The following is a 27,886-nucleotide window of genomic DNA, read 5'->3' on the forward strand; positions in this document are numbered from 1 at the left end:
CTTACGATTATTTAATTTGCGCGTTATGAAAGTCAGAAGACAGTTAATTTTTCATTACAGATAGTATATAGGACTTTTAATGTTAGGTATGTAATAAAGTGAAGAAGTGGACCTTGCAAGGAGTGTTCTAACTTCTTATAGACTAGAACACTTTGCGATGGTGCACTGCGGAATACTGTTCACAATTAAGTGCATTCAGCGACAATAGAGTACGTGCGTAAAATGTTTAAAATTTTTATAGTATTAAGATAATTTTTAATTTTACTAACTAATATTAAAAAATGATTCTTAATATTAGTTTTCTTAGTCACTTCTTTGTTATTCATTTGATATGTTATTTTTGCTCTACCTATCTCACCAACCAAATTATGAGAAGTGATCGTGTTATGCCTCCCACAGCGTTTGTGAACACTGCAGTTGACAAGATTTATATAAAACAGAGATATAGAATAAAATAAATTGAATCTTGTTTCTTATTTTCAGTAATAAAGATGGCAGAAATTGATGCAGCCGACTTTTTAGTTTTTTTATTAATTTCTGTATTTTAAGTTCAAAATAGTCTTATCTAATATATTTAGATATGACATGTGTGTTTAAACACATATTTATAATATAATTGTATGAATTAGCAAGTATATGTACGGTGGTAAAACTTTGTTGAAAAGTTGTCAGTGATTTTTTTGAGGTGGGCAATATGTTTAATCCTGTTTTACCCATTCCCGCGGAAATACCTTGCTACAAAGCATCTTATGTGTTAACCCAGGTACTGTGTGCCAAATTTCAGCCAAACCCGTCAAGCCGTTTTACCTTGGGGAAGTACCGAATAAAGCATTTCATATTCCAAACTCTAATAACACATATAAGTTATATATTCATAATCACTCTTTATTTAAATACCAAGTTCGATGTATTTTGAAAACATTAATTATTTTTTAGGTAACTTTTTTGTGCCAAAAATGCTTAATATACTTTTTTTTAAATTTTGATGTGCCCAGTGTTATTCTCACAACTAAAACGAATCTAATGACACCTAAAAACACGACTTTAGGGCTAGTAAAATAAATTTACACTCCAAAAACATAACCTCCTTTTTTCCTCGTCGAGTAAAAAAGCAAACGTGTGACTTTACAGTTTTTTTTCACATTTACTTTTGCTACCATATTGATGAATGTTACGTGTACGCAAAGACATCGGCCTAGCTTTTGTGATGCTGTTAGCATTTTCAACAAATAACTATAACAATGTTAAGGTACAGTTAAGTTGAACTGACGATGCTTAAGTATTGTCAACGTCAGCTTTATTTAAGGAGTGTTATTCTGCGACTTTACGAGCGTTCGTGCAGTGCCTGTGAGAACAAACGTGTTCCTAACAATGACTTGGCCTCACCTCGGCCTGAGCTTCTGTGATCAAGGTTACAGCCATGACCGCGACAGTTCGTGGCCACATTGCATGTTAGAACCCCAGGTGACAGACGAACTTGACAGAAACAGATGTTGAAATGTCTCATTTTTATTGACGTTCAGGCCACTGGCCTGACGGCGACTTATGTTGTTATAGCGCTGTTTACTTAGTTAAGTAAATTAGTTGGCCTAATGTTATCAACTTCGTCATCCTTACACAGACCTGAACCAGAAGATTGGTATGACTTCGGCTTTACAAGTGATATTATTAATTAATATATGCTATAAATTGTATCGTCATCATCATTACCAGCAGCACTGCAGAGCACGGATCTCCTCCCACAGTAAGTGAGGCCCTGATTTCGCACTGGGCCACGCTGGCCCTGGGCCCAGAGCGGAATCCTCAGGCATGCGGGTTTCCTCACGATGTTTTACTTCACCGTTGAAGAAAGTGTATATATTCATTGCTCAAAACACACAACTTAAAAAAAATTGAGATGCGTGCTGGGATTCAAACACGGCCCCCCGAAAGTTAAGTTGAGCCCCTACCCAAGCTATCACCGCTTCATAAATTGTATAAGAGTACTTAAATAACTTGATACTCATTATCAAATATTTTGAAGAAGCGTTTTAATACAACGTCTCAATTATAAGCCTGGTCTAATGTATACGAGGAATATAAATATAGGTTGCATTGTAGTGGATTCTTAAGTATTAAAATAAAAACATATTGCATTATTTAAAACTGTGGTGCTTTTAAAGTTCACCAATGAATAATAATTGAATAATCAATCAATATCTATTATAATAAATGTCGAAACAATTCTCTAAAAAAAAAGAACATTATTACTAAGGCTTCGTTGACCTACCGTGTAAAGAAGACATAAGAACATGTCAATGTAACGCCTCAGAATCATCACGAAGAGTAATTTGTGCACTCATAATGATGTAATTCCACAACCTTGGCACAATATTTTGATTGTAAGCGTTTGTGTGTATTGTACGTTATTCGGACCCTTTACTTTTACTATAGGACTCAGTACATAGGTACCGGGTCCATTCATAAATGCAATTGTAGACTGTAGTTTTTATCGATAAATATTATTTACTAGCTGTTGCCCGCGACTTCGTCTGCGTTAGATTTTGTTTTTTGATGTGGCATTAAAGTTAATTGTAGTTCTAAAAAAATGTAACGTTTTCAGTATCGCTAAGCCTTAAATTGTTTAAATCGGTTATAATTTCTCGGAGTTATGGTGTAAAATCGTCAAACACTTTCATCCCCTCTCCCAAAGGAAGCGAGTTTAATGTCGGGATAAAAAGTATTCTATATTTCTTGTAACACTTCCAAGAATATGTGTACAAAGTTTCATGAGGATCGGTTAAGTAGTTTTTGCGTGAAAGCGTAACAAACAAACTTAAATTGATATTTATAATATTAGTAGGGATAGGGATAGGGATTATTTATCGTAAGGAAACCTGCCTGGGAGTTCTCCATAATATTTTCAAAGGCGTGTGAAGTCTTTCAATACACACTTGACCAGAGAGGTCGGCTACGGCTTTAAATAGGTACTTAGTTTTAGCTTTTCTTTCATTAAATCTGTGTAGTTTTTCGCTTGCCAATCTTGAAAAATACCATCCGTTAGGTAGGTACTTATTTTCGAAGTTAGTTATATCGGAAATATATATAATTAAAAAGGTAGTACAAGTATCCTGTAGGCAGACACTAACTAGATTTAAGATAGGCGTTATTGTTAAGCTTTCACTGGTACCAATTGTATTGTACAAAACTACCTAAGCTAAACTAATTATAAATTGATGTGTTTAAAATTAGTGCCATATTTCCTATGGGAAACATTGTGAAAAGGACAGCAGTTTAATTTAAAGATTTGTGTGTAAAAGAAGCTTGACCAACGTTAGGCTATAAGCAAAGGTTAGGCTATAGATGTTGATAACAAAAAAAAACACCCGGCTAAGTTTGTCGTGGGCTTCTTCTTAGACCAGGACGCGTTTGGAACCCTCGTAGCTTTAGTTTTAAGTTTACAACTATGGTTATCGCCATCATCTCACCACCGTGTAATTATCATGTATGTACGCATTAAAAGTGTCACCTATGGGCAGTGGCGTGCATAGAGGGTATGCAGAGTATATAAACTGAAGAAAATCTCCAGTACGAGTTGTAAAAAACTTAAGGACACGGATTGTAAGAGCTTTATACGGTAGTCTACTCTTAAGTATTTTCTCTCTCTTACTGGAGATTTTCTTCATTTTATATCATCTGCATACCCTGTGCATATCCTCTATGCACGCCACTGTCTATGGGCCTACTTAAATAAATGTATTTTTGACTATGACTTGGACTTTGGCTCACCAGTACGGCCAAGTTGGGCACGACGAGTGTTTGGTTCAAGTCTATCGTGTTGTCGTCTGGCAAGTATATGAGGTACCTCTCCGCCGTGTACGTGAGCGTGCTGTTCTCATTGAACTGCATGTTGTAGTGCTTGAGCTTCTCTCTGAAACAGAAATCATCGTCGTCATTATCAACCCATTACCCATACACGGGTCTCCTCTCAGAATCTTTCCAGATTGGAAGACTTTACACGACGGACTTTTTGATGGACGTTATGTATAACTCTCAGGCATTCAGTATCCTCGCGATGTTTCGCTTCACCGTTAAAGCAAGTGATATTTAACTGCTTAAGTTAAAAACGCACATGACTGTATAAAGTTCAAGGCGCGTGTCTGAAATCGAATTCGGTCTCCCGAAATGGAAGCCGATACCTTATCCACTAGGATATCATCGCTATGAAACAGTCCAATACTTGGTCGTGATATAAACGTGTCAAGATCAATAACTAAGGAAGCAGGTAACACAAAAAAACGTGTGTGTACTTATGTACACGCGTAAAAAGTTATACTTCTTTGTCGTTTTATCTACGTTTGTAGATACACTAACAATAGAAAAAAAATTTTGTTTGAATTATTGAAAGTCAACTGTCAAACCGTTTTTAGAAAAAATAAAATGTTGACAATAGCTAACTTCATGGTGTTGGTTTTTTGTGACGGTGTGCGCGCATCGTAAAAATTTACTCTCACCATTATTTTTGCTAACTCGCAAAAAGAAGTAAAACTTCAAAACCGCTTGTTTTTAATAACTATCAAATGCATAACCGAACTCGCGAGAATTCTTGATTGTAAGGGCGTGTGTGAACGAACACACAAAAATACTTGGTTTAAATAACTTGTCGAGTATGTGATAGAATATGCAAAAATGCTTAGTCTAAATACTGGTTAAGTGTGTGACAGAACACGCAAAAATACTTGATTTAATTAACTTGTCAAATGCATGACCCGACTCTCAAATAGACTTGGCTAAAATAACTTTTTTACTGCGGGACAAGACCCGCAAGATACTAATTAATAAGAAACTCCAAAAAAAACATTTTATCAGGGCTCAGGTGGCTCTCCACTTAAAAGGCAAACAAGCATCATAATATCTTGGATTTAGAAGTACCTGCTTAATTTATTTTTTCATTAGAAAATTATAGAAAAAAAGTTACAACACAAAAGTTTCAATTATTTTCAGTTTTTAGTTTCAGTTACAATTATTTATTTCTCTCTGCTTTCTGAGTTCAAGGCCGTGGGTTCGATTCCCATTCCCTGGAAAATGTTTCTGTGATGCACATGGTTGTTTTTCAGTGTCTGGGCGCTTATCTGTATACTTTAAGTATTTATGTATATTATTCATAAAAAATAATAAGTTATTTTAGTATACATAACACAAGCTACACGTACTTTGGGGCTAGATGGACATTTTCATAGTATATTTATTTATTTTATTATTTATAATTTATGGTAGAGCAGCCTCAAGTATAAATATGACCTACTTATTATTCCATATTGAACAGGGTTGCAATTTTTGCACGAAGCTACTGACGTCTGACACCTGACCTTCGCAACCGATTAGGAATAGTTAAGGATGAACCTGTAGTACATGCATGGAATAACTTCCTCTTAGGATTAAAAGTTACCATCATCTTGGCACCGTATGTGTAATGTCTCTGATCTGATAATTGGTTACCGGACCTGTCGTCTCCAATCTCCATGTCAAAAACTATTAACTATTAACAATTTTTTTATTTGTAGTGAAAAGTTCGCCCTTGACTGCAATCTCACCCGATGGTAGACGATGCAGTCCAAGATGGTAGCGGGCTAACCTGTTATATTTTTATGGCAGTTATATTAAACCCATAACCTTATCAGTTACTACGCGACTTCGTACCGGAATGCGAAATCGCTTAGCGGCACGTCTTTGTCTGTAGAGTGGTAATTAGCCTCGGTCGAAGCCTCCCACCAGACGGAAATTACAAGTAGACTTATCACACTATTCATCCCGTTACTGCGTGGAAGAAGGATAAACCATAAATCACTCGTTCGCATTATATATTAGTGTGATTATTAAAGCGTATATTTTCGGCCCTGAGTTACTTTTAGTGAAGGGGATACGCTATGCGAATAAAACCTGTATATCAAAGGCGTTCTTTGTCTGTTGTTTTAACGGTTATTATCAACTTAATGCTAATAACCGTACCTATTTATTACCAGGATATTGAAATATATTAGACGAAAATCGAAAAACTAAATTGAAAATTTAATCCAACGATGGCTGCACAAAAAACTATTGACAGGCATAAACCTGATTTTGACTGATTTTGGATAAAATATTATTTTCTACCGTCAGTATATCGAAGTACCTTACTTATTTTATGTATAAACTTTAAAGAATACCTACGCAATGGCCAAGAGCCGGGCCCTTTGAACCTTGTGTAAATACATTACTTAGCCAGACACTCGGTGATACTTTTGTAGTTATCTGCCGGTTGGATAAAACTACCGGTAGAAACCGGAGATAGAAATAACTTACCTTACTTACCCGTCAAGTATCAGTCTAAGGCATAATATTCCCTGTGATGTTTCAATTATGGAACACTCCTGGTTGCGTTCGTGGCATCCAATTAGTCTAACTAAATGTATAACCCGTTGCAATAAAGAATAGCGTTAAAAAAGTTACCAATGTCATGCTATCTCTTTCGCACAATATTATCATCGTCATCTCGTTTATCGACCCTGCTGGCCATGTGCGGATGGGTAGGCTTCACTCGCCGTTGAGAACATTGTGGAGAACTCTCAGGCATGCAGGCTTCCGCACGATGTTTTCCTTCACCGTTTAAAACAAGTGATATTTAAATCGCTGAAATTAAAAACGCACATAACTACGAAAAACCAGTGATGCCTGCTTTGGCTCAAACTCGGTATCCGCGAAAGGAAATCCGTAGCCTTATTTATACCTTTCGTACAATATACGGGCGTGCAAATATTGTGCGTAAGAGATGGCACGTCATCCATTTTCTACGTTGGTTGCACACTGTGTGTCTAATAGATTACGACTTCTTAGTGAGTCAGGACCCGGTTAGCTATATATAAATACTCACAAATAAACTATAGGCCCTATTTCTTCAACATTCATCTTGGAGTCTAACCCCTGGAGGAACCGTTCGTGGTTCGTCACGTTAAAGACGTACGCTCGCATCTTCACTTCGTCCGGAGGATCTGCCCACCAGTCGTAAGGTGGAAAACCTAGAAAAATTTAATTAAAATGAATTTTCTTAAAAATTTAAAAATTCAATTGGAAGCGGTCAAGGCGAGCAATTAGGCGTTCCGGTACGATATATCGTAATCCGATTACGGGTATGAGTTTAGTACCCGTAACAGAATAGCTCGATACAATCTTAGGCTTATTTAGTTCTTCTTCTTCTCTTTGGTTTATTGGCTCTGCGCGCTGAGATATTGAACCATTGTCAAGTGTTCTCGGAGTTATATTATTCTGTGGTCAAGTGTTATATATATAATTTTCTTATACAACGGCTTATTTATTTATCGCCACAAACTCACTTCTATGTCATATTTCACATGTAATTTACTCATCAGAAATGCCATCTATGTGCGTATTTGAATAAAGAAATATTTGGCTTTAACTTTTTCACTTCCCTCTTGGGAAGTGATTATGCAGGTATAACTTGTATAAATAAAAAACGCTTATGCCCAGCGATGGATTCCATTCAAAGGACTAATGACTAAGTTTTGAGTAACCTTAGAGGATCATAATATTTTTTTTGCAAATTAAGTTTACATGACGCTTTGTCAATGCTATGTGCACTTGTCATTGACGTGCATATCAGTCCATGTTTTTGTGAATGTGCTATGTTTAAAAAACGTGTAATATGCATGTTGTTAGTGCTCTAAAATAATAAAATTAATAAATAAGTTTATTTTTAATATCTCATCTAAGTTTAATTTCGTATGTTAAACTGGAATTCATTATGCTAATTATAAATATAACCTAAAATAAACTATTTAAAAACTAAATAAAATCTAAAACGTCCTCGAAACCACCGCAGCGAGGCACAGTTCCTAAGATGCTGGCAGCATTTCCCCTTTGGATGGCCAAACTAATTCGTTGGCCAAGGTAACTGCCCGCTCTAGGATCACCGGTAGACTCGATAACCCTTTTCGATAATTCTTTGAAAAGGGCCCTTGCCTCCGGACCCCACGGTCCCAAAGTCTCTACTCCAAAAGGCACAAAAATGAAGCTGCTATCCTGGTTTTCATATTTACGCCTCTTGGCCTGCTCGGCACTGGAAGCAGCCGCACCTACCATTGACGAAGTAAATAATATATATATATACCTGGTCGCATATTGAGTTTCTCCCATAGCATCACATCGAGGGGTGGGAATATGAAGCCACTAATGGAAGCTATGATAAGTATCACACCCCATACCGACTGCCCGATCGAATCTGAAACAAAACAATCTAATTAGCGACAATCCATAAATGTACCCGTTTATGCTGAGTCTTTTGACAACTTCTCTGGCGCAGTGGCGACCGCTCCAAATTTATGTTGGGAACCCTGGTTCGAATTCTGAATTTTCTGAATTTTCTCTGGTCCGGTCTGGTGAGAGGCTAAGGCCTTGACCATCCATGTAACGGAATATGGTTATCGCCATCATATAACTACTGTTAAATCATTTCTTATATAATGTAAGAATCATAATTGCCATCTATGGGCCTACTGGAATAAAGATATTTTTGACGTTGACTTGTACCATCCTACCTACAAAGACGTGCCGCATAGCAATTTAGTGTTCGTTTACGATGTCGCCTAGAATCCGATTAGGGGTATAACCATATTCACTAGCAGCTTAGCCCGCTACCATCTTAGACTGCATCATCACTTACCGCCAGGGATTGAGATTGCAGTCAAGGGCTAACGCGTAGTGAAATAAAAAGTTTACCACCACAACCATGTTGATGATATTGGGCACTTCAGCAGATGGACCTATGCTATACAAATACAGCTTTGGGCATGTATCAAACAAACTGAAAAATTAATAAACAGCGATTTTAGAATAAAGTTCTGAGAGGAATCGTTAATGCTCCCTGTTATGTAAGAAATGAAGACATTCACCGGGATCTGCGAATGGACTTCGTGGACAATTCTTCGACTTCATTTAGGGATGATGGATTTTACCCTCGGAATGCACCTGAAAGGTTTTAGAGTTATTTGCGTTTCAAGGAATTAACTAATAAACATGCTTTAACGTTGAATTAAGGTACTTCGGATCGTCTCGAAAATCAATTAATATTAGGTTTATGCGTATCACATTTGGAAAACACTGCATGTTAACATATTGTGTAGGTATATTCGAAAAATACTTGGCGTTAAGCGGCTTCAATCTAGATTTCCTTGGTACAATTATTTTCTAACGGGAAGGTTTTGTGGCGTAATAGGTACCACGTGCTAAGCTGTATAGCCTTAAGGTTGATTAATGTTTTTAAAAGTACCTCTACCAATACTTCCTAAGTAACGATATTACGTACCAAATATTATGACAGACGAGTTAGCGCCAGAACATACTAGCGATATGCAGTGCGATTAAGAGTTTTAGTAGGTATATTTTGATGCTTGAAAATTGATCCTTTAGATATGTGGTGTTGGAGACGTATGCTTGGAGTATCTTAGAACAAATTACGCACCAATATTTCCATTATCCGAGAACTCGACATCAAGCAACGTCTCTCAACATTAGTGCACAGCCGCATATTGGAAAATCCAAAAGTGCAATAATTGAGCAAAAATAAAAAATGCAAATAATAATTAAACTACATCTAATTATACCGAGAAAAGTAATAGGCTTCTTTTGCTTAAAATACTGAAGCCTATAAAAAAAAATACTCGATAAGTAAAGTATTTCGTTCGTTATCGTGACCACAAGACACGGGATCCGCACAAACAGACACACGGACGATCAAGAGAGAACTTTTTTAAACATTTTTTTAATTAGTTTAAATAATAAAAAGAGATTTAAAAATATCATGAGTGTTAAAAGTAGTGTTTTTTGTCAACATTTGTCTATTTATATTCACTTAAAAAAGCAATAAAGAATAAAAAAAGTGACATTTTAAGTTGGAGAATTACTCGGCGTGCGTAAACTAACAGTAATACTCGTACCAACGCTTCGCTTATGAGGCGTGGAATTCTTCGGACACGTTTCCCGGTGAGACAACAACTCTATAGAACTAGCAAGCAGGCTATATAACATCACACTAAGACTATTGGTTTATAAGTTTCGACAAAATCACGTATGACAAAGTTGTTCCCCTTTAAAAGTTCTTAAAAACGTCCGTGTCAGCATAAATCTATCTTATAAGGTTGACTTATAAGCGAACGAAGTCGCAGGGTACCGCTATAAAAAAATAAAAAAAGTATGGGTTTTCATTTGGGTGAAGTATGGGCCCTTAGTGAAATTTGATAAGATTTTCTGAGACCTCTCTGCCGTTAGCGCTCACGCTATCTCAATTTAACCTAATAACTTTGTATATTTAGTGGCTCATTTTTAACGCCCGCATGTAAGAAAATAAAACTTTATGTACTAACTGGATCCCCTAGAGTGGAAAAAGGACTCTTACCTACTAGGCTATAACAGCTTGCCTTTCTTACAATTAATTCTATAAACATTTTATTATTATGTCATACTATGATACTAGCTGTTGCACGCGTTCTTCGATCGCGTTTTTTTATAAATTCCAAGTTGCTTCACAGTAATCAAAGGTTTTTATAAATCCCCTAGAGCGTGGAATGCGTAGCAGAGCAATGCAAGGTCTACCTAATATGTTGTCTTACAAACTCCCAGGAACTTGCGTACGTGCGGAAACTACCCAGAGGAAAAAATAAATGTCGTTGGAACTGTTTGCTTTCCAGATATAAAATGTATCCCATATTTATCTCCGTCATTTCAACTAACTCTATGCCAAACAATCAAGTCGATTGGTTGCTTAGAGGGTTAAATAAGGACAAACAAACAAACAAACCCATTTTCGCATTCATAATATTACTATAGACTAGCATTTGGCCACGTTCTTTGTCTGCGTTTAGTACGGGTTTTTTTACAAATCCCGTGGGAACCGATTTTGACACTATGATGATTTAAAGTGCTGGCGAAGTCATTAAATAAAAAGTCGCTAGTGTGGTTTCGGCTGCACGTCCTAATGTTTACAAAAAAAAGGTTCACAAACGTATTCAAATCAGTGTCAATGACATATAAATATTGTATGGTTATAATTAGTGGATCTTTAGAATAAATTTTTATTTGCAAGGCGCTTTAATTTGGTTTATAATGCCTCGTTTGTCTAGTAGATACAATGTTCGAGTGTTTATCATGAGGCGCTGGGTTCGGTGAGGATAAATGAGATACTATATACTATACTATAATAATATAGTATTTGTAAGACAACATATTATTCTATATAAACAAAAAGTGAACAGTCGACTTACAAGTCACAAATTTGTGTCATCTGCATATCCTCTGCGAAAGGTACTGAGATCATTTTTGGGATTGTGTATACACTTTTATAGTATGATTCCTAATGTAATTTTGGCCCTACCAATGCATAAGTTTAAATAATATGTTAAAACACATTTATAACAGCGAGTGAAGAGTTACTTGCCGGCTTCTTCTCGGTAGAATCTGCCTTCTGAACCAAAACAAAAGAATCAATACAAACAGACAGATTTGACGTTTCAATAGTGCTTATATTAGGCATACTTGGAATAAATTAAATTTTGAATTTTGTAAATATGTAAAGTCTTTAAAAATTTTTGACAGTAAATCCCAATACTTGTAGTAAATATATATTTATATATATAAAAATGTTATGTTGGTTTGTGTACGCTTCAAAAACTCAAAAAGTTCTGCACCGATCGAGCTGAAATTTTAGCATGATATACAATACGCATCAAGGATTGTTTTTATCTATTTTTCTCAACCATTCAATCACAATGTGCCACAGCGAAGCGTGGCAGGGTACAGCTAGTAACTTATATATTTACTGTGGCTTGGTCCTCAAGTCAGGCCTAAAATATGCTATAGAATTTTCTGTCAAAACATTCTAAGCACTTTAAAATCTCGTAGGAAACTTTAGAAATAGCCGTTTGGGGAATTACTACCACCATTGTTGTTTCTACCTTGAAGGGCATGGTTGCAGTAGTAATTTTAGGCTTTACACGTACCCTAGCGTCAGTTTGATGGACACAGTACGGTACAGTTTGATGGACACAGTACATTATAGGACGTATTGCTTTCGTGCCTTGCTAAGATCAGCTCTGTTTATTGACGATGGTTTTGATATTGTGGAACATCTACTTGGCCCAAGGGGCAAGAAGATGTCCCACAATAGTAGGCATTAGTACAATATTAATTTTGTAATTTGTAATTTCTTTATTTATGTAGGCCTATCACAGGCATTTATGAAGCGTTCATGGTTTACATAATTGTAAGGGGATGGTGATAACTTCGTTTGCCTTAAACCTAAAGTTACGAGGGTTCCAAACGCGCCCTGGTCTAAGAAAAGCCCACAACAAACTTAGCCGGGTAATTATTTTTGTTATCGCCATCTCGCAGTAATTTAATATTAAAATATGAAGTTAGAGGCGTTAGAGCACATCACACCCAAGCTTTTTTATCGTTTAAGTAATATATCGTTAAATATCGTTTTATATAAACTTTGAACTTGTTGATAGACAGACATCGCAAAGATTTCATTCGGTCATTTGTATATTCAAAATAATATACAATTGCCCTTGAATGAATTAGCAATTTAATGTAGCCTAGTAAACTGCACAACGAGTTTATGTTTGCTTCTAATATTTATATTCTTACAGTCACTTTTCTTTTTAAATTTTGATACATTTTTATGGACATAAATTATAATTTCAAGTATGTACTGACTATGCACCTTCATTATTTTAACTTCTTAAAATTGATCTCTTAATAACTCTCTTGGGCCCATTTTATATATTGCATGAACAGCACTCTTCTGCAGGATAAAAATATAATCTATATCAGCAGCTTTAACTCATAATAAAATGCCGTACGACATAATGGTGTGAAAATTACTAAAATAAACAAGCCTAGAAGTTTTTATATTTGCCGTTTCTATATTACGGAATGAAACTTTAGACCCAATTCTGAAGTCCACGCAGCCGAAGTCGCGGGCAGAAGCTATTTCATACATAAGTATACAAGTACCTATGTACCTATATGTGACCTTCAAGTATGAATCCGTATTTTTACAGCTCACTATGAATGACTATTACGTCATAAGCATATCTGGGACACTGTGTCATAGATCTTAGGCTGTGTTTCCACTGGTGATATTAGCTTATAGCTCATAATATGTATTTGTCTAACTTGTACTACTATTGCTTTGTATTCAAATCAAATTTTCTTTATTATTATAGGCCTATCACAGGCACTTATGAAGCGTTCCGACAAATATGTTTACATAATTGTAAGGGGATGGTGATTACTTCGTTCGCCATCTTAAATCTAAAGCTACGCGGGTTCCAAATGCGCCCTGGTCCGGGCCCTAAGAAGAGCCCACAACAAACTTAGCGGGGATTTTTTTGTTATCACCATCTCACAGTAAATATAAATTTAGCTATACAGTTAGAGCAATTCATACCTAAGCTTTTTTATCTTTTAAGTAATCCTTAACATTATAATAGGACTTTTCTGTAAGCTTACGTTTTATATAAACTTTGAACTTATTGAAAGACATCTCAAAGATTTCATTGGGTAATTTGTTATAAAATAATATACCCTTGAATGAATTGGCAATTTTATGTAGCCTAGTAAACTGCACAGCATATAATATACATATTCAATTAGGGCTTCAAAACAAATTAACAAGATGTTATCGGTGTGTGAATGTTTTTATTGTAAGTGTAAAAGTATCATCTATAATTAGAGCAATATTTCGCAGGGACTGCAAGGAACACGTTCTGTAATGTCCCGCCATGTATCCATCAATGTAATTATACCGACAACCACGCCCTTCTCAGAATGTATTTGTTACCTATGTTTGCAGATTCATAGACAAATAATATTGTTTTATTTCCAGAAAAGCACCAGGGTTTAGGTACGGCTTTTATCCATCAAGTTATATTAAGTTGCATAAAATGTTGAAACAGCTGTGTTCATTTAAAATTTAAATTTATATATATAATATGACAATACACACAATTGTGGGTAAGATATATAATACTAAGATAACTAATGAATATTAATGAATAATATACATAAACAATTATAATATACAGATAAGCACCTAGCCATTGAAAAACATTCATGTTCAGCAAACAAACATTTTCCAGTTGTGGGAATCGAATCCAGAGCCTTGGACTCAGAAAGCAGGGTCACTGCCCACTGCGCTAATACGGATACGCTTTCATTGCAGTGGAGCTGAGTCTTTAAGAATGTAAATACGTAATATAATACCGTGTAGATAATATGAATAAAAAATTATAATATAACCACTATAATAGAATTGAAATCTTTGAAATATTAATAAATTGAACATATTTTTTATGCGTAGCGTTCACCCACAACCTTGGTAATATTGTAAATGCGTGTTTGTTGATTTGTCCCTCTTTGAGTGCAACGGATTTAGGTGAATGTGAAATACTTAGGCGTTAAAGAAAACATTAAAGGGTCGAAGAGTGACAGGTGTATCTCAGGGGGTTCGAGGCCAGGGCCTAATATAAAAATAAAAAATCGGTTGTCTGTAAAGTTCGGTTTACTTACGATAATTGAACGTGACGACGTAATAAGAAAATTGTTTGATAGATATTTTGTATGGGTATAGAGAAGGAGGTAAATGGAAATCACAATTGAATTGATCGAGTTACCATTTATTTGTACGCATAAATACAATTATGTAAATTTTGTTTTTGCTAAATTCAATTGACACCATATTCACTTTTCACTGCACTTCATACTTGACGAAAACTCACTCAAGTAGGAGAGACAGATGGCGAACGCTGCCGAAGGCGGAGGACGATTGTGCCTCTTTGTCGCTCGTTCGCGCTTTCGCTTGCACTTCAAGCCTTAAATGGAACGCCTCAGAGCGAGGTAACGCAACGCCGCATGAGTCATGTTTTTTCGTGCGTGCAGCCGGCTCCATCGACGGATTATAAGACGTTGTCACGTCAAAAATTGCAATTTGACATATCATAAAAACTTAGTAAATATAGGTAGTTATAAATCTATAAGCTGACATAAAAGCAATGTATTAGGATAAAAAAAACAAGCTCTAATTCATTTATTATACTCATGAAGCAATTATGCAATATTATAATCTATAAAATAATTCGACATACATAATTATCTACTTGTGTACTTAAATAAAAAAAAAAGTTAATGTTTACAATGACAGGAACACATGTCCACGTCAATTACCATTAAAAAGCATCGGCCAAGATTTACGCCTGTCACTATTTTTCTTACTTTTCTTTTAATGTAAACTTAAATGTAAACCCAATTATTATAATTTATTTTATACTTTTGAGCATTAACTATATGTAAAATAAATAAAAAAATGGGAAAACGAATAAGATAAAGTTTTTCTTGTATTTAAGTTTTATTTTTTAAACATACAAATAATTATTAAGTATATAAGACAAATTCTACAGTTTCAGATTTCGAAGATAGCTTTATAAGGTTTACCGGTGGTTTTAGGGAATTAATGCATATATAAAATTAAAACATGCGAAAATCAAACAGTGCACTTCGCTTGACTTTATTAAACTCAACTTATCTTGTATGTAGGCCTGACTTATTGTAAACTATGTTCGCTGGAAGTATTACAGTATTAAGGAGAATGGCGAAGTTTGACCCAAGCTATTTTAAAAACCGTTTAGACTCAGAAATTATTTATTCGGTATTAATACTTTTTAAAGTAGTTTTCTGTGTAAACACAATATTTTTTAAAGTAGGGCGATCATAGATAATAGATCATAAATAAAATTATTTACGATACAAGAGAAACGTTCCAATGGCAACAATCGATATACGTCAGGTTAAAATAGCATCGTCCAATGTCCATGTCGATTATTGTTAACTGACAACTCAATCAAATGTCCATCCTTTTCCATTTCGTCTGTTGTAACAATTAATATCCGTTATTTGCATAATCATTAAGTTTTAACCTTGACCAAATGTCATGTAACCTCGTCGATGGGTCAAAAGTGAGCTAAGGTATACCTTAGCTTACCAGATAATTCATCTGCTTACACTGTCAAATGATAATCATCATCCTAAGCCCAATTCCATAGCTAGGTTTATTTCTTAGCAAACTGAGGGTATGAGAGGCTAGGGCGTGGAACCACTGACCACGCCACTCTAAAACGGGTTGGTGGGCTACAAATGCTACAATATCATCAATGGAAAACCATTATTTTCCATAGATGAGTGGGCAAGATTAGGTTTTAAATGAAGATGAGGAGTTTTTGGTCGTATAGTCACTACAAACAGACTTGACGTTTGAAAAGGCCTCGTCCTACAACAATTGGTATGATATAAATCAGGGAGGGTCCAAAATACCTCAAAAGTGCCTGAAGTCAAAGTCTTTAAACAGTGCGTGTTGAAAATGATAACTCACGGTTCTGAAACGTGGTCGCTAACTATGAGACTCATAACAAAGCTTAGGGTCCCTCAGCGGGCGATGGAGAGAGCTATGCTAGGAGTTTCTCTACGTGATCAAATCAGGAATGAGGAGATTCTTCGACTAACCAGAGCTACCGAGACAGCTCAACGTGTCGCGAAGCTGAAGTGGCAATAGGCGGGGCGCATAGCTAGGAGAATCGATGGACGTTGGGGGCCCAAGGTGCTGGAGTGGCCCGCACGGGTAAACGCAACGTTGGTGGATGAATGACATAAACTCGCAGAGAACCGCTGGATTCAAGCTGCACAATACCGTTAATGCCTGAGAGTTCTCCATAATGTTCTCAAAAGCGTGTACTGGCCCACCAATTCGCAAATCCTTTTTATAGTGGCAGGAAACACGTGCCAAGTAGTGGGCCGGTTTAGTTCACAATCGTCTCACCAGTGACGCTGGCTGTAGATGTATGGAGCTCACGGTCGAGCCTCGATTTGGGCGGACGAGTAAATCTTGTACTAACCCTACACTTTAGGGCCAAATTGTAGTCGATGAAAACAAGAATTTATTGAACAATCAACCCGCACCATCCAAACAAATCAGCGTGGTAGGTTTAAGCTCCAAATGCAACTCTCTTATGAGTTCGCGGAGGCATGTGATCAGCAGTGGGACATTAATATGCGGATGATAATGAATATGTAAGCAGTGGCGTGCACAGGAATTTGTACCAGGCAGTGGCGTGCAGTTCATATATGCACAAAAGCACCCTAAAATTGATATATAAACCGTATAGGAGGAGAATTTTAGCCGTTATATTCAATTTTCCTGCAGTATGCATACCCTGGTAAGGAACCCAATGCACGCCACTGGTACCAGGGTAAGCATAAAGAAGTAAAACGGCGTAAAATGGGAAAATCCTTCTCCGTTGCCAGTTATATGAAAATAGGGTATGCAGTGCTTTTGTGCATGTATGAAGTGCACGCCACTGTATGTAGGCTAACCTAGTAATTTTATTATTCCTATCGGTCAACAGCACACCGAATTTGATTGCGTATCTACCTACTCTAAGTACTGTTTAAGTAACATATCTATTGCGAAATTAAATTTAATGGACATTTTCCTTGTTATAATTGATAGCCATCATTTATTATTCTGTTTGCGACCCGTGTTCACTGATTAGCACACATGCATAAGTTGGTCCTATAATTGATATTAATTTTAAAGGGTCCGTAGATACTGAAATTCTGAATACGAATCTTTGTGATGCGACCTCTTTTTTACAACTTTTTGTTTCAGTAAGGCCACTCCAGAATCCCGGGTCCTCTCGGAATTCGATTTCGGATTCTCGGATTCGGGTTTCGACCATAGACCACCACGCTGGCCAAGCGCGGATTCGTAGACTTTTTTTTTAACAGAAAAAATGCCTGAACATACCACTCCGTTACGGGAAACGGAGTGGTTATGTGGGACTTGGACCCACTAAAAACTCTGTGTGCCCTCGACAGAACTTTAAGTGAGAGTACGGGATTCACTTGCGTATTCACCGCACTCTCGCCAAGGTTTTGACCCCCAATGCACGGCGGGTCCCATCGTCGATGGCCTGGTCACTGCCGAAGAAATTCGTAGACTTCACACATCTTTGAGAACGTTATGGAAAACTCTCAGGCATCAGTGTTTCCTCACGACGTTTTCCTTCACCGAATTTAGCATATCACTTGCTTTAACTATGAAGTAAAGAATTGCAAATGCTAGTGATTTGAAATTTTATAAACGGTCTTACTTTGCCCCATTGTAGGAGATCAACAGAAGAAGAGTTACTGACATAGCTCAGCCTCAGCGAGTCGCGAAGCTGAAGTGGCAATGGTTGAGGAACAAGGGTGTAGAAGGGTATCGGAGGATTCGGAGAATCCTAACGTCTACGTTAGGATTCACGGTGCTGGAATGGCAACCTCGCACCATGAAAAGTAGCATTGGTTGACAGCACATGGGTATCCACCGTATCAGCTATACGCACTGTGTTTGGCCCCACCTAGATTTGGTAGATTTGGTTCTTTTAGGGTTACTAGCAGGTATTATGCCTTTTTCAATAAGTCGAACAAGGCAATGCTAAAGTAAGTAACGTCTAGTTAAAGAGACTCCTAGGCATAACCTTCACCAATCGATTTTCACTAGGTAACTCATATAACCTAACTTTGTCTATGATTATTGGCCCAAGGTATGGTATTTTGTGTTTGTATTATCATTTAATATTCTTAAAAAAAACTAGTTTCGAGTTCCCTAAACATTACGCTCCGCCGAATTGGTTTCGTAACTTTAGATTTCGCCTAACAACTCCTTAGTCATCTTATAAGAGTTGGTAAAACGCATCAACTCTAGGCATCACCTAAACTATTGGGGATCTGATATAAGCACTTCCTAGGTTTAGTTTACACTAAATACTGATGTTAAAGGCAACACCATTCGAAGTTACGTCACCAACAAGTACATACAGTACAGGTTACTAAACCACCGAATAAATAATAGTATCTACTTACGTAAACACGTACTACTGGGTACTATTAAATAACCATGTTAAGTAAAATATGTTTTCACGGTCTGCATACTAAAATCCATTTAAACTTTATTTTAGGTACATCTATAAAAAATTAAGTGTCTGTCTGACTGATTGCAAACCAGAAAAGGCGTTTTTATATTTCTGTCTGTTTGTCTTTTTATACTAGGTAATCTAGACATTCACATCGGGCTGGCAAAGAATTATAAGTAGGTATACTGAGTTACAAAGACCACTTTTCTTTTGGAAATCTATTCTTTAGGGAGGAAATATGTAAAAGCGAAGATTGCACCTATGAAATGTTAGTACCTACCATGTTTTTAAATTTCAAATTTACAAGGTAGTTTCAAGGGTTGAGGGATGAAAAGGGGTGAAATGGATGAAAGAGTATGAAAGGGTGGAGGTATTTATACATTATGATTCAATTTTGAACTTTAAGACACCAAAATCTGCATAAGAGTATTTTAAGCCTGCAATGCGTTTTTTCGAAATGTAAAATAGGGAATGAAAGTTTTTATAGAAAAATTGCACCTATTAGAAATAAGAAAAACAAAATCGCGGGCAATCGCTAGAAGATAATTTAGTAATAAACATAGAAGTATCGACCTTCTTACGAGTCGCACAGGCTATGTTAATTTTAATCACATAAAACACCGCGTAAGCAGCTGTAATAGCATGGGAGTCTTAGGGAAGCGGATTGATTGATATTGTTTATTCTTTTTTTAAAGTGGAACTTCTTTAGAAACGTTGTTTTGAAACTCTGTCGCCTTAGTGCTTATTTGTTCAATCTAAAAATGGTAGATCTTTTTTTTGTCTAGCTAACATATAAAACACTAGCTGTTGCCCGCGACTTCGTCTGCGTTTGATTTTGTTTTTAAAGCATTCAATATCGCTAAGCCTTAAATTAGTATAGTAGTATTATATATAATATATATATAACATGTGACTGTCAATTAATTATAGAAAAATAATTTGCAATAAAATAAAATTGCGACTATAATTAAAAATCTAAACTATCCTATCTCTTAAGTTGGAAAAGACTGCTCACGGTGTGCCAATATAATTTAAAATCGGTTAAGTAGTTTAGGAGTCCATCGCGGACAAACATCGTGACAAGAGATTTATATATATTAAGATTATTTAAAAGACTATCCTGTTTTTTTTTTGGTTATTGAATAAAAATGCAATTACGGAGGTGGAGTTTGGACATAACCACAACGAAAACGTAAACGTAATCATTATCATTTTTGTATCTTCATCGATGTTCGAAAAATAAATGCATCGCTTAAAAAACAAACATATTCCTAATATATAGCTTGAAGTCGGTAAGAGAATGACATAGAATGCACTTTCTGTTTTAGTTAAATGTATAATATGTAATTTGTATATGTAATAGATGTAGAATATGGAAACTGAATATTATGTAATAGATTTAGAATAATATTTTATATTAAAATATTAATTAATTTTTAAGCGTGGTAAATAAATAATACCGAGTAAGTACTCAGGTTTTTTTAAAGGAATTTGCTTCGAATTCCTGACTTCGCCGGGAAGCGCAGGGCCTATATCAATACAGTCAAATTTATGGATATACCACGTCACTCTCAATACCTCGCGTTTAGTTCTGTTGAGGTTATCATTCCCTGCATGAATTATTAGATTAGGTGCGTTTTAGTATGCACAACGCGTGATTAGAAGCTAGGTCAGTCATTGTCGGCTGGTTGTAATAAACGGTCGCATGCCGTCACAAAGATCTGAATTTGTATTGTAATTATATTCGTTACGTAAGTGAAGACGTGTCCTATTAGGAACGATCTTTATCGACAGCCTTTTTGTCGACCTCCCAACAGTGTTCAGCACTTTTGTCTTATAAGTGGGAGGTCCATCCTGTCAGGCACAATTGAGGAGTTTATACTTTCTGAATTTCCTTTGGAGTGGGGACAGTTAGCCTTGGCCATTGGCTTCTGACCAAAACGTGCCACCAAGAGAGTTAGCGTTCTGCTTCTATGATGCATAGAAACACATTAGAGTCTCTGCATTCAATGGCAAAAATGTAGGGGGTATTTAAAAAGTACAGTTATTAGACCAGAGCGCGTTTGGAACTATCGTATAGGTTTAGCCACAAATTTAGGCATATTACTGGCAGCAGCCAGTTGTGAAAGGCTGTGGCTGCGAATGGTTACCACTTATTTATTATTTATTTGTACACACAACAAAGTACTGGTTAGTACTGGTTACGTACAGGCAACCTTAAGATTAGGAAAGACACGAGTAACCAAGTGGTGAATTATATTAGGGTTTATGGGTCTAATATAACTGCCTCTAACAAGTTAGCCCGTTACCATCTTGGACTGAATCATCGCTAATCTGGTGGTACCAGATGAGATTTACTTGGACCCTATTATACTAGTAATGACCCACTTCTGGACACAGGGTTCTCATAAGAGAGAGGAATGTCGAATTTCTAATATTATTAGAGATTAGAGAAGTTTATTGTTATAATCTCCGCGTTTTCCAGTAAGAGTTCACGAGCTTTTCCTATTTTAATTACAACTCGCAGGTTAATTACGTACTCATCTCGCCATTAGCAAGCCTGTCGCGTGTTTCGTGGCTGATTAGCCGGCGAACCGAAGGCTAAACATGCTTTTTTAGGCAGTAGGTGGATTTCCTAACTATTACTTAGAATTTACAGAAAAACTCAACACCGAATAATTCTTGACCTAACCCGAGTATCGAACCCAAGGCTCCGTGATCCATAATACCACGCTAACCAATCTAATGCTAGCCAATCATCCAATGAGGCTTACACTAAGAACTACGGATGTTATTCGACTTTTATTTGCAAGGCACAAATAAGCGTCGAATAACATTTGTCGGTCATTGGTCAAACAACGGTTTGATGGTAAACAATCCAATATTGGGTTATATAGTTGCGAAAAGTTCTCATTAAAGATCGGACAGAACATGTTTACCCGCGCCCTTTTCCTTCCCCTTTATCAAACTGTTCTGTGAGTTACTCTCTATCGACTCACAATTACGACTAAGGCACTATGATCTTTGCAGATGAGTCTCATACAAGACTGAAGTGTACCGAAAATGCACTCGTATAAATAAATACGAGTACGTATGTACGTATATGTATATATATATATATATATATATATATATACATATATATATATATATATATATACATATAATAAAAAATATTTGCTACTGTTCATGGCATGGCGTTGGTGGCCATGAACAGTAGCTTTATACAGTAAACATATTTTTTCACTTATTTCTTGAAAACCATTTATTTATTAAATAAAAATTAAATAATCCATAAAATTTTAGCCAATCTAGTCAACCGATTTACTTAAATTTGCACCCTTTGCATATTAATACAGTTTGACGGCGAAACAGATAAAGTTATTTAATCTGCTTCCACCTTCGAGCAACGGCCTGCGTCATTTATTAAATGGTGCAAGCAGCATCTCCTTAAGCATTCACACCCTTCGGAATGGAGTGCACGGGGCACGAGTACTCACTAAACTACACTTGCGTTTGGCTGGCTCAGACCATCAACACAGGACATAGAGAATTGGTCAGCAACGACTACGCAGGCAGCACATTCGTTCACGTTGCAAACACTAACGCAACCTTTGCCCTTGCCTTCTAGGAAACTGTTCAGTAAGTTTCACACTACTGATTCATTGGTAATACGAGTAGCTTGCAGAGTCTACTTATCATTTTGTGTCGTTTAAGTTAAACTAACTGTTATACGTAAGTACCCACAGTAAAAATATCTATTTCTATTGACAACGAGATAATAATTTAGTCTTTGCTTTCACCTGAACTTCGAGTAACGGCCAGCGCAATATAATAAATGGTGCAAGCAGCTCCATAAACATTCGCCGCACGATGCTATCCATAATCTGGCTAGGCGAACGTTAATTTTGACTTATCTAACTATTCTTAAAAAAAAAATTGAATATTCATTTATTTCAAGTAGGCCTAATATAAGCACTTTTGAAACGTCAAGTCTGTCTGTTTGTATTCACTGTACCACCGGTTCGGAAGGCAGATTCTACCGAGAAGAAGCCGGCAAGAAACTCAGCAGTTGCTCTTTTCCAACATCAACAATTTACATTTTAACATTTATTTTTCTTTCTTGTGAGAGCTGAAAGCGGAGCAGCCGGATGCTTCCAAGCAACCTTGTCATTAAGAAATTCATCAAGTGCATAGTAACCTCGCTGTAATAAATGTGTTTTAACATATTCTTTAAACTTATGCATTGGCAGGTCCAAAATCACCTTAGGAATCATATTATAAAATCGTATACTCAATCGCACAAATGACTTCTGTACCTTTCGCAGACGATATGCAGATGGCACTAATTTATGACCATTTCTTGTAAGTCGACTGTTTATGACCACTTTTTGTTTATAAAGGCTAATATGTTGTCTTACAAATACTATATTGTTATAAATATATTGTGAAGCTACAGTAAGTATGCCTATTTCTTTAAACTTCTCACGGAGGGATTCGCGTGATTTAAGTTTATATATTGACCGTACAGCTCTTTTCTGCAATATAAATATAGTTTCGATAAAGCTCTCTGTACTCACTAAAGCATATACACTTCCGTCTCTTCGATTGGCTCGGACCATCAGCGCAGGAAATGGAGTACTGGTTGCCTGTGCAGTCGTTGGTGCAATCGCCAACGCACCCCTTCTCCTTGCCCTCTATCAGACTGTTCAGTGAGTTCCTCTCCATTGAATCACTGGTCCCGCAGCTTGCGGAGTCAGTTTCACTGTTCAAAGTCATCGTTGGCGTGTCCGTCATTATGGAAGCTGAAAAAAATGTTTTAGCCTCTTTATTTAATAAAATCCCAAAGTTCTTAAAAATAATATGTTCTAAAAAACGACTACAGATTATTGGATAGAAGCAGGCGTTACTTTGAAGAATTCCATGATATATTATGAAAATTCACCTTAATTTGCTACACTCGAAAAGCGTACAGTGTAATTTATAATTCCTTCAATCTTTATACTCCAAACCAAACTACAAATAAGTTATCAATTTGACAAATCAGTTCTGGCGAGCGCTACAGGTTAAAGGCGTGATCACAAACCCCCTTCCGCTCTTTTTTATAGCTACTCGTACCTCAAAAATCTACTTTGGTACGTGCCAGCCGCAGGAAAATTTAACTTTTTTCTTTATGTTTCATTGGCGACATTTTTCCTTCGGTTACCCATAAATCCTGTAAAAACATCTTTCCCAAAATATGTATCTTTAAAAAAAATAATCTAGGTAATGGAGGTAAGATGGCATTCTGAGGATCCAAAAGAGGCTCTAAATGTCTATTTAAACAAAGCTATTTGGATTTCGAATCAATTTCATCAAATACACTCAATGTAGACGTTAGGTTTTAATTAGAGACTTGGGTATAAGTTTTAAAATGTGTAAGAAAACACGTCACTAAAATTAGCATTTATCTGTCAATTCATATACTTCTACATCTTAGGTTAATATGGATCGCAAAATGGAAATGTTAAAGGCCGTGCAAGTGTTTTACATAAATGGCTACCACAACCTCCGTTATCCTGATTCACTAGAGTATATGATAATACAGCATGTAATGGATAATCTCCCGAACTACTGGTCCGATTAGAAACATTATTTCAGTTTTGGATAGCCCTTTCTTATCGAGGAAAGCTATAGGCTATATATCTTCATGCGAAAACTAATAGGATTTAGGAACATAGCACCAATGGAGAATGTTTCGAAATCGGGGTTTTTTTCGTTTGAGAGGTTCCGCTGCGAGCGCTGTGTAAACGGTTAAAGTTTCGATAAAATCATGTATGACAAAGCTGTTCCGATTTAAAAGTTCTAAAAAAAAGTCCGCGAAAGCATAAGTCTATATTTAAAGGTTGACTTATACGCGGACAACGTCGCGAGGGACCGCTAGTTTATATCTATACGGTATTGATGTATATACACACAATATAAAACTTATACCCCCTTATTAATTAACTTGGTATGACGTTGGAATAGTTACGCAGTGCTTTTTCACGGTGTGTATTTGCAAAATGTGCTATCAGCGAATAACATCGCAGAACTATTCCGACATTATGCCACGTTTAATAATAGAAGGACAGTGTTAACTTAAACTGCTTGTAAATAATGATGTAATATTAATTTTAACAGCTTATTACGAGAATTTTAGATTGTTATTTCACAGATGGTAAAGAAAAACATCCACCAATCCGTTCTAGGGTAGCGTGGTGGACTACGTCCTAAACCCATCTTGTAGTGAGAGGTGATACGTGTCCTATAGTGGGCCGCTAATGGGCCGCTAATGGGTTGATATGATGATGATGATGAGTAAAGATGTAAGTATTTCTTGTAATAAAAATAGCAAGAAATTTTCTCGAACGAAACTTTATAATGTTTTTTCTTCATGTTTTTAGACGATAGCATGACTGCAATAACTCCTGATGGTAAGTGATGATGCCTAAGGTTGTACGCGATTGCCTAAAGGATGCCTATTCACTTTTGATATGATGATGATGATGAGTAAAGATACTACAAAGTAAAGATACTACTACAATATGAGTACCTTCAAGGTACTCATATTGTAGGTACTGGGGAAAATGTAAGCTGGAATTGCATTCCAGATCCTGGCGGTGCGAATCAGAAACGAAGATGCAAAGCGCTTCGTACGCGTCCGCGGTATATCAACCACGTACGGATGCAGATCCTTACGGTGCCTGGCGGTTCGATGGTAAAAAGGTGAGGGGGGAAATAGATCAAACAGTTCTTGGGCACGCTCTCCGAAATATATCTTATAGAATACTGAAAGGCATAATTAAACTTTAAATTTATAATTATTATATTAAGTACTATTTTATTAATTTTATCAATTCCACTATTTACTTAGATGTTTCAAATCTGCCCGCGGCCCGTCACGGCAAAGTTTCTCTTTTATGATGTTCCTACCTAGTACTTACGCAGTGGAGCAATTTTTATGACCCTATAAAAATACCGCCAAGTTTCTTTGAAAACAGCTCATAATATTGGCAGAGTGTTAACCTACCTTTACCGAACCTAGCTTTCCGAGAGGCTCAGGGTCATTATTGCAACACTTTATAGACGCTATTTGGTACTTAAGGCTTTTATCTATTCAAAATCTTTGTATCTACTAAGATTCTTCATAAAAAATTATTTAAAAAACACACTGAACCGGATTTTAAAAAAGGAGGTAATTGAATTCATACTAGCACTTAGCAGGTGGACCATTTGTACGCATTTAGCATTACGTAACACTAGCTAAACGCAACACTAAAAAAATAAAAACACGCTTTATATAGATATCATACTAAAAAATTGAAAATAAATTATAATAAATTTGAATTAGGAATAGTATAAAAAAATTGTAACAAATAAAAGAATCAACTATGAATGCGTGATAGTTTTTTAAGTAGATAAAAATATTCTAATTTTCATCGTATTAGACAGTTTTAAAAGCGATAGATAAAGGAATACTAAGTAGGATAATGTTACTCGTATAAAATACCTTTTATGGATAGAAACTTTATCACTCTCAACATTTTAATTAAGTTTTGCCTATGAATTATTTTCTTTCTCGCGTGGAATTCTTTTTCCGACATTAAAAGTACTCTATTTAGTAAACCACCAAAAATACTCGAATTTATAATCTTTTACTAATTTATAAAGCGTGAGATAGCCCATTTATCGAGGAAGGCTATATATTATACGTGTTATTAAGAAAAAAAATGTTTTATAAAAATAAAAAAAAGGCGTGGGGTGCATGGTGTCAAATAAATATTTCATTGACAGATATGAGAAGAAGGATTATCATTTCGATAATATCTTAAAAAGCACCCCATGCTTCATTAACATATTTTAAAAGGCGGACTTCTGAAACATTTCTTACCAGCAATCGTCCTACGGACGTGCGAGAAAACGAGTGTGGGTGTGGCAAAAAACAAAAACATACGATAACAAATAAATAATAATACATTATATATATATGCAATTATATTATTCATAAAAAATATTCATCAGTCCTCTTAGGACCCATAACACAAGCTCCACTTTGGGGCTAGATGGCGATGTGTTTATTGGCATAATATATTTATTTTTTAAAAGTTCTGTTGCAAGTAGGCCACATGACAACACCCTCACTTTTCGCGGCACTAATGGATTATCGTGGTTAAAATCTCGCCTCCGGTAAGTAGTGCACTTTAAAGACGACATGTCTATGTTCTTGCGTTCTCATTAACTGACTGTTATTATTACACTAACTAGTAAAAACCCCTGCCAGATTTATTTAATTATTTATTACATAAAGTTTCCAAAAAAATAAGAAATACTTATAGAAAACTATAAGTAGCATATAACTATACTAGCATCAGAAAACCACCCAGGTTTGTAATATATGCTTACAGAGAATTAAGTCTAGGTACGTTAACTACAGAACATTATTGCCAGTTTACCATGTTGTGTATAAAAATGATCATAAGTTACTTAAAAAGAAGGACTTCAGTTTTTTCTCAATATTACGAGGATTAATATTGTCTCGTACATCAGTGGGTAATTCAATTAATAAGGCGAGGAACTATGTAAACGATGGCGGTGAATTTCCAGAGAGAATTTCCAATTACGCGACAGATTTTATAGGACGCACGGCAGGGTTATTACGAATCTCTCAACAGACTTGCGAGAGGCGTAAATCACGCGATCTTTGCTGTAGAACTTCACTTTTGCATCTAAATAAATATACTATATCTTTAAATATCAGTGAGGGAAGAATGACAGGGACAGGGAGAAAGTCGGTACACATGTGTTTGCGCACACACCCGCAGGGTTTT

At 36.1% G+C, this 27,886-nt stretch overlaps 1 protein-coding gene across 1 annotated transcript in view; it reads right to left on the reverse strand.

Annotated features, from left to right (window-relative positions):
• Positions 1-23,834, reverse strand: part of LOC120627945 (lysosome membrane protein 2-like) — a 33,822-nt gene extending 9,988 nt beyond the window's left edge. Inside the window, exons 1-4 of the mRNA XM_039896073.1 lie at positions 23,618-23,834; positions 8,144-8,254; positions 6,890-7,034; positions 3,769-3,910 (exon numbers count right to left, since the gene is read on the reverse strand). Coding sequence (XP_039752007.1) covers positions 3,769-3,910; positions 6,890-7,034; positions 8,144-8,254; positions 23,618-23,834 — 615 coding nt within the window. The remainder of the gene's footprint in view (positions 1-3,768; positions 3,911-6,889; positions 7,035-8,143; positions 8,255-23,617) is intronic.
• Positions 23,835-27,886: the final 4,052 nt, after the last annotated feature.

The sequence above is a fragment of the Pararge aegeria genome, chromosome 12, assembly GCF_905163445.1.
Source record: "Pararge aegeria chromosome 12, ilParAegt1.1, whole genome shotgun sequence".
In the NCBI taxonomy this organism is placed as follows: domain Eukaryota; kingdom Metazoa; phylum Arthropoda; class Insecta; order Lepidoptera; family Nymphalidae; genus Pararge; species Pararge aegeria.